We start from the raw sequence: 14,194 nt of genomic DNA, 5'->3' as shown, positions 1-14,194 counted from the left end.
GAGGGCACTTGTAAATTGCCATTCTCTGAAGCTTTCTCTTGGGAAAAGATTCTGAATGCTTGGCTTAAACCCAGCCCTCTGTCTTCAATGCTTATTCTGCTTCTCTTTACCCACTTGTAACTGTACCTGCTTTTAACAGCCTATAATTATAAGTTACTAGAATCCGGGAAAGAGTAAAAAGCCTTAATATTTCACCAGCAAAAAATAAAACAAAAACAAAACCCACTGCAGATATATATCTATTACCATGGATATATCATTAAGTGAGAAAAGCTGGCAACCAACATACATATACATATAAATAAAGAAATATCTGGAAGAATAAACACCAAACTATTAGCAACTGTTAAGACAGACAACTGAGTGGGTGGATTATTTTTGTTCCTTTTTTGCTCATCTGCACATATATAATGAAAATGTGTAGTTTTGTAATTAGAAATTTTTAAAAAATAAAAATAAAATAGAAACTTCATTTGGAAAAAAAATCAAAAAGAGAGTTGAATAAGCTCAGTTTTCCCCACTACTCTGAAGGTACGTGAGCTAGAAGCATGGGCTCTGGGGTCAGACTGGGTTCAAAGCTTGCGTCCTACACTTGAATGATACTCTCTAGGCCTGATTTTTCATCTGGAAATTGAGGATAATATTAAAATCTACTCCACAGAGTTGTTTCAAGGATTAAATGAGTTATTTCTTATAAAGATATGTATTCAATAAATGGCAGTTATTATTATTGCTTATTCTTACATGTCTACAGCACAGGTTTAAAACCTTGCAAATACTTTTCAAAATGCTTCTATCTAGGAGAAATATTTTCATTGTGGAACTTGCATACATTCCCCCCATATGCAAATCCATCACTTGCTCCCTCTTACTTTCAGCTTAGACAGTGCTGGCTTCCAGGGGCCCACCCTGCGGGCACAGTGTCACAGAAATGAAAGGAAGACGGAAGAGAAAGGAAGTCAATTTGGTTTCTCTTAATCTGGGCAGGTTGACCCGTGTTGAAATTAATTATTGGAAGACATGGTAATACATGGTTTGCTTTCAGAATCAGTACCAGCAGATGAGGAAGCTCTCCTCTGGAACAGCTTTCCTTGTTTCCTTTCTAAACCATGTCAGTGCTCTCTGAGAGTCAGCAACTTTATTCTTCCCAGCGGTGTGTTATTCTCACTGTGCAAGGTAAATATGTTGACACCTTGTGAAACTAGTGGCCACATTCTTGGGACCCCTGTGAGCAGGCCCACTGAATCAGAAAATCCTTTAGAAGGGAGAATGCTCTCACTCAGTGCCCAGACTCTCTCCCCTTCCTTCCCCTTTTCTGAGGCCTTTATGGCAGGTTCAGCTTCAGTCTCATGACAGAAATGGAATCACACGTCTTACCAACAGACTAGTCCTTCATATCAGGTCCCACTGGCAGCTAATCCAGCCCTGCCCTGGTGCTCTCATTTGATAATTAGACTTTTATCCCTATCCCTTCCTTACCTGGAACCCTGCCTCTGATTTGCAGCCCAGTAACTGAAGCCTGCTATCTGTTAAGAGTCTCCTCTATGTAAACCACTGATCCTCTTCCTTGCATCTCTGAATACATTGGCTCTTGGATGCCCAGTAGTGGGTATCCCCTACCTACCACCCCAAGGCAGGATGCACCATTACTTTATTGCCTTTCCTTGGTTCTGACTGGTCAGATTGGATGGACCCCTCTTTCACATGCTTAACCCGAGGGCCAAGCTTAGTTCCTGTAGCTGATCTTTCCACTTGGCACCTGGCCCATCTCAAAGGACAAGCCTACTCTTTCCAACCTAGTTAGGCAGACCACACCATGCTGAGGCTTGAGAGATGACAGCATGGTACTTGATAACCTATCCTGGAAGGGAGTGAGGCTTAGAGGTATCCCATCACCACCACCCCCATGGTCACCACTACTGCCACTGAGGCCACCATTCACCAGGCACCTCCCACGAAACAAATTCTCTATTAGGCACATTGTACATATTATTTCTAACCCTCACATCACTCTGTGGGGGAGGTGTCACCATCTCTGTTTTAGAGAGGACACTGAGGCTCAGGGAAATTGACTGTCCCTGGGCCCAAGGCCAACAAAAGGAAAGAACAGATTGACTGCAAATGCTACACTTTTCTTCACTATATCATATGTCCAAATAGACGGAAATTGGAACTGAGAGGGATGTCTCAAACAGGCTTGTGGAGCTATCAAGGGAGATGTGTTCTGGAAACAAGGAGGTTTTATTAATGATAGCCTGACCTTAGCAAAAGGTAAAAAGAAAGAGGCAAAATAGGACTCCCCTGGTGGCGCAGTGGTTAAGAATCCGCCTGCCAATGCAGGGGGCACACATTCGATCCCTGGTCCGGGAAGATCCCACATGCCGTGGAGCAACTAAGCCTGTGTGCCACAACTACTGAGCCCGTGCTCTACAGCCCGTGAGTCACAACCACTGAAGACCGTGTGCCTAGAGCCCGTGCTCCGCAACAAGAGAAGCCACCGCAATGAGAAGCCCGCACACCACAACGAAGAGTAGCCCCTGCTCGCCGCAACTAGAGAAAGCCCGTGTGCAGCAACCAAGGCCCATGTGCAGCAACCAAGACCCAATGCAGCCAAAAATAAATAAATTAATTTAAAAAAAAAAGAAAGACAAAATAATATTCTGGGCTAGGCCAAGTATAGTCCACTTTGTGCTAGAAAATGGAAATGAAGACTCAGGCTAGATACTGGCCAAGTTAATTGTTAAACAGGACAAGCGCCAGCAGAGAACAGAGCCAGCTGTCACCAATAGTGGGTACACGTGTTTCAGATAAGGTAGAGGATGGGTAGAGAAAGATGAAAGGCAGTCGTGGGATGCCTAGAGCCCTGAGGTCACACAGAGCTTTTAGAAGAAGAAGATGTCATAGAGGGTCATGAAGGTGACCCTGGAGTCCAAGGGAATTATTAGGCACAAGGAGGGAAAGACTGTCACTCTGCAGTCCTGTGGCCACAGTGCTAACACATGGTTGTCTGAGGGGCTACCTGGATCCACACATAGAAAGAGGATTAGGAACTGGTTCTGGGGTGAAACTGAGGACACTGCCAGGCCCAATCCCAGAGACATCCAAAGCTTTTGTGGATCAAGAGACTCTGTGGCAAAGGAGTTGAGAGCCTGGGCTCTGGAGCCAGACTACTGGGTTTGAATCCCAGTTCCACCCCTTACTAGCTTTGCCAACTTGAGCTATTATTTCACCTCTTTGCCTCCGACTCGTTATCTGTAAGTTGGAATATCAATACCTAACGGGATGTTATGAGAATGAAGCGAACAGTGCCTGGCACATAGAAAGTCCTCAGTAAGTGTTACTGTTATTATCATTACTGCTGTTGTTATTAGGACCTCCTCAACAGGGAGAAGGAAAACATGTCTATCAGTGAACACGATAGACTGAATAAAATGTATGACTAGGGTTGTCTTGGACTCAAATCAATATACTTAACATAAAATCGGTATACTTCTTTTGTCTAATTTACCTTTTCTTTTGCTGTTGCCTTTAAGATACCCTTGAAAAGAACCAATCTTATTCATCTCCAACACGGGAGAATTTTTGAAAGGGAAAAAGAACTTTGTCACGTTTCAACTAACAGAGGGGGAGGGTTAAAGCCTCCCTAGCAGTCAGGCACGGTGTGATGGTAACTATCTCAGCCAGAAAATCATGGAAACTTAGTGAGGCTGGGGAAATGAACTGAGTAAGGATTACCATGCCCTCTTGTCAAAACCGGTTTCCTATGAAACCAATTTACAGGAAATAATTTCATCTGAAATAATGTTTTAGGTTTCTTTGTTTTTTTCAGTTAAAAAAATATGGAAGAGTCCAAAGAACTCACTCAAAATTTGGCTCCAAAGACGCTTCTTCCTGGACTGGGGCTGTCCGTGCTAACTCCAGCTCAGGGCACTCCTACAAATTCTATGAAGATGGCTCTCGGTTAGGTCCCAGGTTATATGTTCCTGGGGCCTGTGTTTTTATGAATATTCATCTAATCTGCCTCTCTTCCATTTATCATTCTTAGAGTTGGAAAGGACCTTAGACATCACCTGGCCTGATATCCACCCACCAAAGGAATGAATACCATTCATTCCTTTAACTTTTCAAGCACCGATTGCATGTTAGGCTCACCATGCTAGGCACTGGGATAAAAAGGCTAATAAACTAAAATCCCTGCTCTAAGGAAGGTCATAGCTGGGGAGTGAGGCCATCATAAAATTGATTATGACACTGCATGATAACTACCATGATAGGGATGTGACCAGAAAAAGTGGATGCCTTAGAAAAGGGGTATTCAATCCAAGCCATGGAGGCCGCTGAAGGCTTCCTGAAGAGGCGATACTTGAGATGAGTGTTCAAAGATGCACAGAAGTTGGTCGGGGTAGTCAAAGTTAAAGAGCTGGGAAGGATTGAAGAGGAGACAGCACCGAGACTTGAGAGCATGACATGTTCAGGTAAACTCTGGGAGACAGGACTATCGAGTGGGGTAGAGGGAGCACAGGAGGGATAAAAGGTAAAACCAGAGAAGTCAGCAGCCAGGTCATTAAAGGTTTATAATTTCAAGAGTTTGACCTTTATCCCAATGGGACAACACCTATGAGTTCCATAACAAATGGAGTAGCATGATGAGATGTGCATTTTAGGAAAACCACTCTGGTAACAATTTGGGCATGGATTTAAGGAGACCATGACTAGAGTCAGGGAAAACAGGAGGATATTGCAATAATCCAATCAAGAGATAATGAGACTCTGCTCTAGGGCAGTGGCAATGAAGATGAGAGGAAAGGGACATATTAAAGACAGAATCAGTAGGACTTTGTGAAGGGCTCATGAGGGGTGAGAGTTAAGAATGACTCCCAAGTTTCTGGTTGGTGCTCTTCACCAGCACGGGGAATACAGAGGGAAGAGCACACCTGGAAGGGGCAGGAGATGATCAAATAAATTTTGGACACATTGGGTTTGAGAACCCTCTGAAAAGTCAAAGTGGAAGTGTCCAGAAAGCCAGTGTGTTTTCGAACAGGAAGCACAGGGGTAAGATCAGAGATGAGACACAGATTTAGAAGCCATCAGGGTAGGGGGGCAGCTGAGGGTGGGAAAGAGTATAAAATCATGCAGTGTAAAATCATAAAATGAGAAGAGAAGGTCTGGGGAACAAATTCTGGGGAAAAAGGAGAAGAGTCTAAGAAGGAACAGTCAGAAAGACATAAAGAAACCAAGAGAGCCAGGTGTCATGGCAGGCTGAGGACAAGTGAATTTAAAAAGGAGGAAGTGGTTGACAGGGTCAAATGCTTCAGGAAGACTAATTAGTATCTGAAAAGTATCCTTTGGATTTAACAAACAAAAAGAAACATTCAGGTGGAGACTTTGGTAAGATTAACCTCTGTTGGCCAGAGAGAATAGAAGCCCAATGGCAGAGGTCAAAGGGCATCTAGGAAGTAAGGAAATAAGGGCAGATGCAAATATAAACCGTTCTCTCAAGAACTTGGGCTTTCAAGGGGAGGAGAAACAGGGTCCAGAAAAGGTAGTCTTGGTTTCTTTTTATTTATTTGTTTGTTTTTAGCTTTTTACATATCCTAGGGAAAAAAGGTTGCCTCTGCTGGAAAACCTCCCATGATGAGAAGCACACTACATCACAAGACATTTCATTCTGGTTTTGGACAGCTCATAAAAAAGCAACCGTGTGTTAGAAACGATACGTGAATTAAGCTAAAATTAGCTTCACTATACCTTCCACCCTATCTCTTCTATAGGAACCTTTCAACTATCAAACCCACCTCCCCTTGCATAAAAAAAATTATTTACTCAGAATTGGACATATCCAGTTACTTCAACTTCACTATCTTGGCAGCCTTCCAATAATTACAGCATAGTTTGTCAATATCCTTTTGAAAATACATTTTCTAGAATTAGACACAGTATTCTATATGTGATCTAAACAGTATATAGAGAAATCCTTATTTCTCTGGTTTAGAGATTATATTTTAATTTGCATCATCACTCAAAAGTCTTTACTATTCTCTTTTGTTCTAAGAGCAATGTCTAAACCCTTTTAACTAAAAGTCAAGGTTCGAGAGAGAGTCCAGACATAATCTATACTCTTTTGGGCTTTTCTACAGTGATCCGCTCTCTACATTGCAGAACACTTTGCTCTCATCAACTTATTGATGTTTTATTTATGGTGTCACAGAATTTACAGGAGATGCCAGGAAATTTGAGGGCTGTCATAACCACCATAGTTTTCCTTGAGCCAGAACTGAAATTATATCAGAATTTCCCATATCCTCCATCTGATGGAGGATATTATGGTCCTCTCCAGTCACAATCATGGCTTTTTGTTTGCTTTCCATTAATCTCTGTTATGTCTCCATATTGTTTATTACCCTCGGGTTTGTAGATCTCATATAGATGAGAACCTTTCTTATGTATCCTCACCCCTCTTACTAAACGAGTCCTTTAAACAGACAATCTTCTTCAATTGCCATTTTTTACTTACGAGCTCAATACCTTAAAATCTCAGGAATATTTATATTTATCTTCTTGTGTTAAAGTTTAAGTACCTTACTTGTTACACATGCCTTTTGTTGATATATAGATAAGGCTATAAATATTGTTTGCAATCTGTATTCTTGGTATTTTTCTTTAACCTAAGTTGACCTGAGGGCATTTCCTTCAGAATATGTTTCTTTCTGTGTCACCCGTGGGCCTCACACGTCTGCTTTTGGCTTTACTGGGGTAATTTTCTCCTTCTACTTCAAAATTTGCTTAAATCCTTCTAGACAGATCAACAAGGTTTTCTGCCAAAGCACATCCTTCCCAATCTTTACAAGATGCACTCTGCCCCTTGCCAGAAGTCCATCATCCTGGCTATAGGATATAGTCCAGAAGACTTTTTAAAACACCATCTACACAAGTAGCCATTTGTTTCTCAGCCTCCCTTCTTTTCCACAGTCACTGCCATCACACGGAACAAGAGACAAATACACCACCTGTGCTTTCGAATCTTTCAGTGTGCTACCCAGAACTTTAAAGTCATGAGGAATACAGTCCCAGTTTCTTCTGAGTTTGCCATTTGTTCCACACAGGAAGCAACAAAAGTGGGGGGACAATTCATAGCCTTGATAAGAAGTTCTTGGCAGGCTTTCTATAATATCTTGGATATTGGCTCTGACCCCTTCTCAATTTTCCACATCAAGTGTATACAACATGACCTTCAAAACCCTTGTTTGGGAATTAACCACCATATAAAACATCTTTCTTCTTCCTGACAGTGGTCACAAGACCCCTCCCATCAGCTCATGCCAGTAACTTCTCCCTAGTGCTTTGTGGAAGGAATGTCCTGAGTCTACCCCAACGGGAAGAGTGCCAGACAAGATCCAAAGGGTGAGACTGTCCTTCATTTCTCTGCCATTTCACATTCTTCCACTTGCCCACTTCATGACATTCATTTATCAGCATTTTCCTGGCTTTCTTTCTATCTTTTTTCCTCCTGTCTAAGAACCTTTCATCAACTCTAAGAAACTGGGGAGGGTAGAAGACACAAGAGGGAGGAGATACGGGGATGTATGTATATGTATAGCTGATTCACTTTGTTATACAGCAGCAACCAGCACACCATTGTAAAGCAATTATACTCCAAGAAAGATATTTTAAAAATTAAAAAATAAAAAATAGAATGTGAAAAAAGAAACTGGAGTGTGGAAAAGTACCTGTTTAATCTCTCCCCCCTCTCCCTTCTGCTTGCATTTGCAGCTGCTATACTTGGTCACCATCTCAAGCGTGAAAAGAAAGATGGAACTTACTCCAAAGGTCACTACACTACCGCAAGGCATGTGTTTTTTTTGGATCACCAAATGAACTAAGGGTTTATCTTGGTTTCACTAGATGCACTCCTTGAAAACCTTAAAAGAGTAAAGATTATGTCTCCTCTCTTATTGTGGGACTTCTCAGAGGTTTAGAATACTCTGGCTGCCTGTTTTTCATTAGACTGTGAGTTCCTCAAGACAGAAACTGTGCATCTCTTTCATTTTCCACGGTGCCCAACACAGAGGCTTGACGGGACATGGAAACTGAATGAACTGTCCAACACTGGGGGCAGAGGCTTTCCATCTCTATGGATTACCCTATTCTAGTCGCCCTTAGTGCTCTGGTACGTTAGCTGATTGCTTTGAATATCCTTAATGGGCAAGGTCACTGATGGGCCCACTAAAACGTTTCCCTTCCATTTTTGCCTATTTTGTCCCCAAGGCTCAGAATGAGCTTTTTTTTAATGTATTGCATTGAAGTTTGAAGAAAAAGCAAGGGTCAGCTAGAGAAATAACTAACTAGAGATTATTGAATGGAGTACTTAATTGTGCCCGTGTTTTTATATTTCTTTAAATCTTTCTCTGAACGGTCTGTTCTTTCCAAAATGTTACACGGATGCTTAGCTGCTTAAATGTGACTTGGTGCTTTGAGATTTTAAATTACATATATTTGAATGCAAATGCTTGCTCTTTTGACTAAACTAGCTTACAGAGAGTCTGGCCTTTCAGATAATGAGGTCATAAAGCAGACCACTAACAGCAGGCACAGCTGCTCTCTAAACCACAGGCGCTTGAGTACTTCCCTACTGAGTCACAGCAAATATCTCAGGACAAAATGTCAGTACCACTGCCCACTCTACCTCTTGGGCAGCTATGGATGCATCTATCCCCTGAAAGCTATGCTCTTACGGGTAGCAATTCCATCCCTATGCCTGTTCATACTCCCAATGACAGCTAACATGCAACACACACACACACACACACACACACACACTATACATATATTATATATAATATATATACATGTATGTATGTATGTATATATAAGTAATAAGTGCTTTTAAAAAATCTGATTTACGCTATGGCCTGAGTCATTTGATGAGTTTATAGGGAACTCGAGTCAAGTATCTATCTGGAGCAGGAGAGGTTCCCACTGGTCCCCAGCACTTCTGTTTGAGCATGGACAATCTCAGCAGCTTAGACTGGAAAGACCTGCAGAGACAGCCCCTTGGTGCATCCCCTGGCCCTGGCCCCTCACCACCTGCCTGTCAGGCTGTCATGACTGAGGCTCCTTTCCTCACGCAGCTCGGCTTCTACGTAGGCTATTCAAAGAGTGCCATCTGCAGGATGAAGGGAGGATCATAAATATTTATTCATTTCCTTCAAATGATAGTTGAAGAATTTAAAATGTGTTCAAGAGCTAATCAACACAAGATTTAAGTTAAAGTTTAATGACAGATAATGAATTGCTACATTCATCCTTCACAGGTATCATTTGTATTTATTTTAATGACTGCCTTAAATGTCTTTACTCCAAAGAGTAACCAATGGTGAGAATCAGAGGTGCCCCCACTGTCCCAAGAGTGGGGAGGTGTTCGTTCAGGGCCTTTATGCTGCCCCTGGACCCCTCCCCATGGGTAGCCATTTCTCTGCTCTTCCCTGCAGAAGGGCACATGTCCAGTGGTGACAGATGAAACAGCTCTCTTCCTTCTTTGACTCAAGACAATTTAAAAAATCTGAATGCAGAGAATGGGAGCTCAGAGTTCCCTTGTCATACCAGCCTCAGGTCAAAGAATCATAAGATCACAAAGCTTAAAGAGGCTTCTTCACTGAATCATGACCCTGTGTAGTGCTGCTGGCCAGCGGCCCCCAGTCTCCTCCTTCACCCCATGCGTGATGCCCCTCCTGCCCGTATCTCATAAGCAGCAGCCCACAACAACCAGGAACAGGTTTCTAATTCTTTCATTGTGCGTCACTGATCTCTGACGAACTCAAGAATTATCCAATTCCTGACTAAATTCACTTCTCTCCCCCCAGCAGCCCTCACCTAGTCAGGAGAGAAGCAAGAAAAGGAGCGCCCTTTCCTGCCTGGGTTGCCCCCTTTCTCAGTACCTGAGCGTGATGGTCACGCTGCACAGAAAAAAGCAGGGCTGAGGCAGGTGGCTGCTGACCACCCACCTGCCTTGGCCATGGTTGGAGGTGGTTTTCCTATGTGGACTACCAATTCCAGGATGGTGGGCAGCTCCACTGCCCACACCCTTCCCCAGAATAGGGATGAGGGAACAAGACAGGATTCATTTCCAGATTACAAGACCCATCTCTAGAGGCTATTTACAGGAGAATGATGCAGTGATCTCATGGCCCTTCACTGAGGTGTTCCCTTTGTGGTCCGCATCCTCCGAAAACCTCCTAAAAGCAGGAGTCTTTTGGAAGGTACACTCTCTCTTCTCTCTTGTAAAGACACAGTCTTATCAGGAAGCAGAGGCAGAGACAAGTGGATTATATCAAAAGATTACTCGTTGGCAGGACCAGGGAAAATAATGCCTGTGACAGGGGAAGCCTCCCCTACCCCATTCCTGCTCTTTGCCCTGTACTTTCTTTCTTTCTTTTTTTTTTTTTTTTTTTTGCGGGTCCCGGGCCTCTCACTGTTTTGGCCTCTCCTGTTGCAGAGCACAGGCTCCGGACGCGCAGGCTCAGCGGCCGTGGCTCACGGGCCCAGCCGCTCCGCGGCATGTGGGATCTTCCTGGACCGGGGCACGAACCCGTGTCCCCTGCATTGGCAGGCAGACTCTCAACAACTGCGCCACCAGGGAAGCCCTGCGCTGTACTTTCCACGAGGACACTGGCAATGAATTTTACACCCAATTCCTCCACCTCAGTAAAGAGGGACGGCATGGGGTTAGGGTGAGAACACGAGTCTGGACTCACACCTGGGTTGAAATCCCCACAGAACCACCGACAAGCTAGATGACAAAGGCACCGCAGGACTTTCTGATCCTTTAGTGTCGTCTTCTATAAAACAAGGCTGATACTGTCTGTCGTTCAGGGTTGGTGGGAGATAAAACACTTAATAGGCCCATAAGCTCTCAAAAATGTGTCAATTCTTTCTTTAGTATGAATTTAAGTTAATGTGTCTCTGGCACTAACTGAAAGGCACTGTCCCATGGGAAGGGCATATCAGGCACCAGCGAGACGGTGGAGGAGCAACTGGGAGAAATGAGGTTGAGGTTGGGGAGGCCACGAGGCTTGTTTGGTTGTAACAACACACAAAAACGACAGCCCCCTCATGGGCCTGTGACCACAGCTGGCATTGCCTATGAGGCCACAGCAGTAAGAGAGCAAGGAGGAGTGGGCTGGATCAGGGCGGTGGGTGGCTCTGGGGATGTCCTCCCCAGGTGAGGAGGGCTGAACCACAGGACAGCCAGAAGGCAGGGGCACCAAAGCTATGGGATGGCTCTAGTCCAACAGATGGCCCCAGGTACCACAATGCCCACTGTCAGCAGGCAGGGAGTCTGGATGACCCTCTCCCATCCTATGCCCCCTAACAGACTGGACAGGCACCAGAATGCCTGGCCACCCAGATATTTTGGGTCTGTAATACATCTTGTCCACCAGAGGCACATTGGGCCTGTGTCTGTATCATGTTGGCACAGTCCAGCTCATGCTGTAAAAGATCCTTGTGTGGCTATGAGGCTGGTTTTTGTTCTTGTGGTGGTGGTACTGGTGGTCGTGGTAAAATAAACGTAACAGAAAACTTAAAAGTTCAGGGGCACTGAGTCACCCTGTTGTGCAACCATCACCACCATCCATCTCCAAAACTCTCTACCTTGCAAAACTGAAACCCTGCACCCACTAAATAATAACTCCCCATCAGCACTTGGCAACCACCCTTCTACCTTCTATCTCCATAAATTTGACTATTTTAGGTACTTCATATAAGTGGACTCATACGATATTTGTCCTTTGGTGACTGACATTTCACATAGCATAGTATCTTCAAGGTTCATCCAAGCTGTAGCATGTGTCATACTTCCTTACTTTTTAAGACCAAATAATATTCCACTATATGTATATACAATATATATATATATTTTTTTCTCCTGCGGTACGCGGGCCTCTCACCACCGCGGCCTCTCCCGTTGCGGAGCACAGGCTCCAGACGCGCAGGCCCAGCGGCCATGGCCCACGGGCCCAGCCGCTCCGCGGCACGTGGGACCCTCCCGGACCGGGGCACGAACCCGCGTCCCCTGCATCGGCAGGCGGACTCCAAACCACCGCGCCACCAGGGAAGCCCTGTATATACAATATTTGGTTTATCTATTCATCTGTCGATGGACACTTAGGTTGCTTCCACCTTTTGGTTACTGTGAAAAATGCTGCTTGAACATGGGTGTACAAATATCTTTTCACACCCTTGCTCTTAATTCTTTTGGGTATATACTCGGAAGTGGGATTGCTGAAACATATGGTAATTCTATGCTTAATTTTTTGAGGAACTGCCATACTGTTTTTTTGTTTGTTTGTTTGTTTGTTTTTGCGGTACACGGGCCTCTCACTGTTGTGGCCTCTCCCGTTGCGGAGCACAGGCTCCGGACGCGCAGGCTCAGTGGCCAGGGCTCACGGGCCCAGCCGCTCTGCGGCATGTGGGATCTTCCCGGACCGGGGCAAGAACCCGCATCCTCTGCATCGGCAGGCGGACTCTCAACCACTGCGCCACCAGGGAAGCCCTGCCATACAGTTTTTACCAGTGGTCGCACCATTTTACATTCCAACCAACAGTGCACAGAGGTTTTCTATGAGGTTTTCTTTATCCCATAGGTTGGGTCTCATCTACCTGCCTCCGGAGGTTTAGGTCGCTGCTGACACGGTCTCTCTGGCTCCGTCAGGCCTCTCACCCTCCAGCATCCCTTGCAGCTCCCCTAGGTCCACTCCCACTACTTCCTGTCCACCAGCAGATTCCTTTGGCTCTTGGCAGGCCCTCTCCTTTCACACCCACAGCTCACATCTGTCTGGGGCTGGTCACCTCCCCGGGTGAGGTTGAGGCTCTGGACAATGCCCAGCAGGACTCCCCCACTGAGGGCTGCCTGTGTAATGGAATCAGAGCCAGCCCTGGCTAAAGCCGTGATGTGGCAAACTCTAGCTTTGTCACCCTCGCTACTCTGGCAGCAACCACCTCTCCATCCCTTAGTGATACCTTTCCCAGCTGCCCCTTCCCTGCCTTACTCATTCTACTGCAACTGATCACAGTTGACAAAATACTAATTTACCACTCACCTAGTGATCCTAGAGCAGACAAGGGTCTCCTTGCATCAGGCGGGAAGGCAGCCCAGAAGCCATGGGCTATCCACCCAACGTGCCCCACAAAACACCAAAGCCACAGCCCTGGTCTCCCTCACCGCTCCACACACGCATACAACCACACACAGCATCTCACCTGAGCCACCTCTTCAAAGTCATCGTGCCTCTTCTGCAGGGCCCGGGCTCGATGCAAAGACTTCCCGACCCCTGTGTGCTTGCTGAGAAAGGCCTCGCCGTGGTTTTCAATCCAGTCTAACACCTAGTCAGAGAAGGAAGACAGAAACAATGACTTCTTGGCAAAAGACACGTGACAACATGTGTGACTGCTAGGCTATTAGACTCCCTGCCCGTCCCAATCAGAAAGCAGCAGTCCAGGTGTAAATGTTCAATCCACGGTGGACACAGGGATTTCATTACTGTCATTGGCAATACAACAATCCCACCCTTAACTAAGTTCAGCTCTTCCTCTTTGATCTCCAGAATATCCCCTCATCACTTTCTCAGTTTTCTCACCCTTAATTAGCCCATTATTTTAAACAAGTTACACAGACCGCCAGGCACGGTTTAACCCTCTCACTACTTTGACTCCAACCATATAAAGTCAGACACATTTGCAGGAAATTAAGCAGTGTCAGGTCAGGGCAGTTCCTTGGCACTCACTCCACCATAAAAATGCTCATGGCTGTGGCATCAAGTCATGGGGGTCCTACCTCATTGTTCTCCTTGGACTCCCTTCCTAATCTTGGGAACAAAGTCCAGAGTAGTCAGTCCCTAACTGGAGCTACGCTCAAGAGAGCTGATCACCAGGACAACTGCCCTCTCTGGCTTCTTTCCACCTTTCTCCTCCAATCAACATCAACATCAACCAACCAACCAACAAAATAAAGTAAGATCTTTAGTATCTATGATGCTCTTGGGTAGCAGTAGAGACTCCATGTTCTCCAGGCTTAAGGGCTAGTGATTTGGCCTCAAGACATTTTCCTCGGAGTTGTGAGAAGCTAGAAAACAGGTGGCTGGAGCAGTAGAGGGATGAGTGAGGCGATGCTTAGAAGGTGAGAAAATATGTTGTCCTG

General features: G+C 45.1%; 1 protein-coding gene across 6 annotated transcripts in view; it reads right to left on the bottom strand.

Annotated features, from left to right (window-relative positions):
• Positions 1-14,194, bottom strand: part of KALRN (kalirin RhoGEF kinase) — a 612,746-nt gene that overhangs the window by 297,307 nt on the left and 301,245 nt on the right. For all 6 annotated transcript variants that reach the window (XM_029214081.1, XM_029214075.1, XM_029214079.1 and 3 more), the window contains exon 10: positions 13,258-13,380. In XM_029214081.1, the coding sequence (XP_029069914.1) occupies positions 13,258-13,380 (123 nt within the window). The remainder of the gene's footprint in view (positions 1-13,257; positions 13,381-14,194) is intronic.

Source organism: Monodon monoceros, unplaced genomic scaffold (genome assembly GCF_005190385.1).
Source record: "Monodon monoceros isolate NGI ecotype Baffin Bay Population unplaced genomic scaffold, NGI_Narwhal_1 Super_Scaffold_11, whole genome shotgun sequence".
Lineage (NCBI taxonomy): Eukaryota > Metazoa > Chordata > Mammalia > Artiodactyla > Monodontidae > Monodon > Monodon monoceros.
The sequence above is the reverse complement of the archived record's forward strand: the minus strand, read 5'-3'. Positions and strand labels throughout refer to the sequence as shown.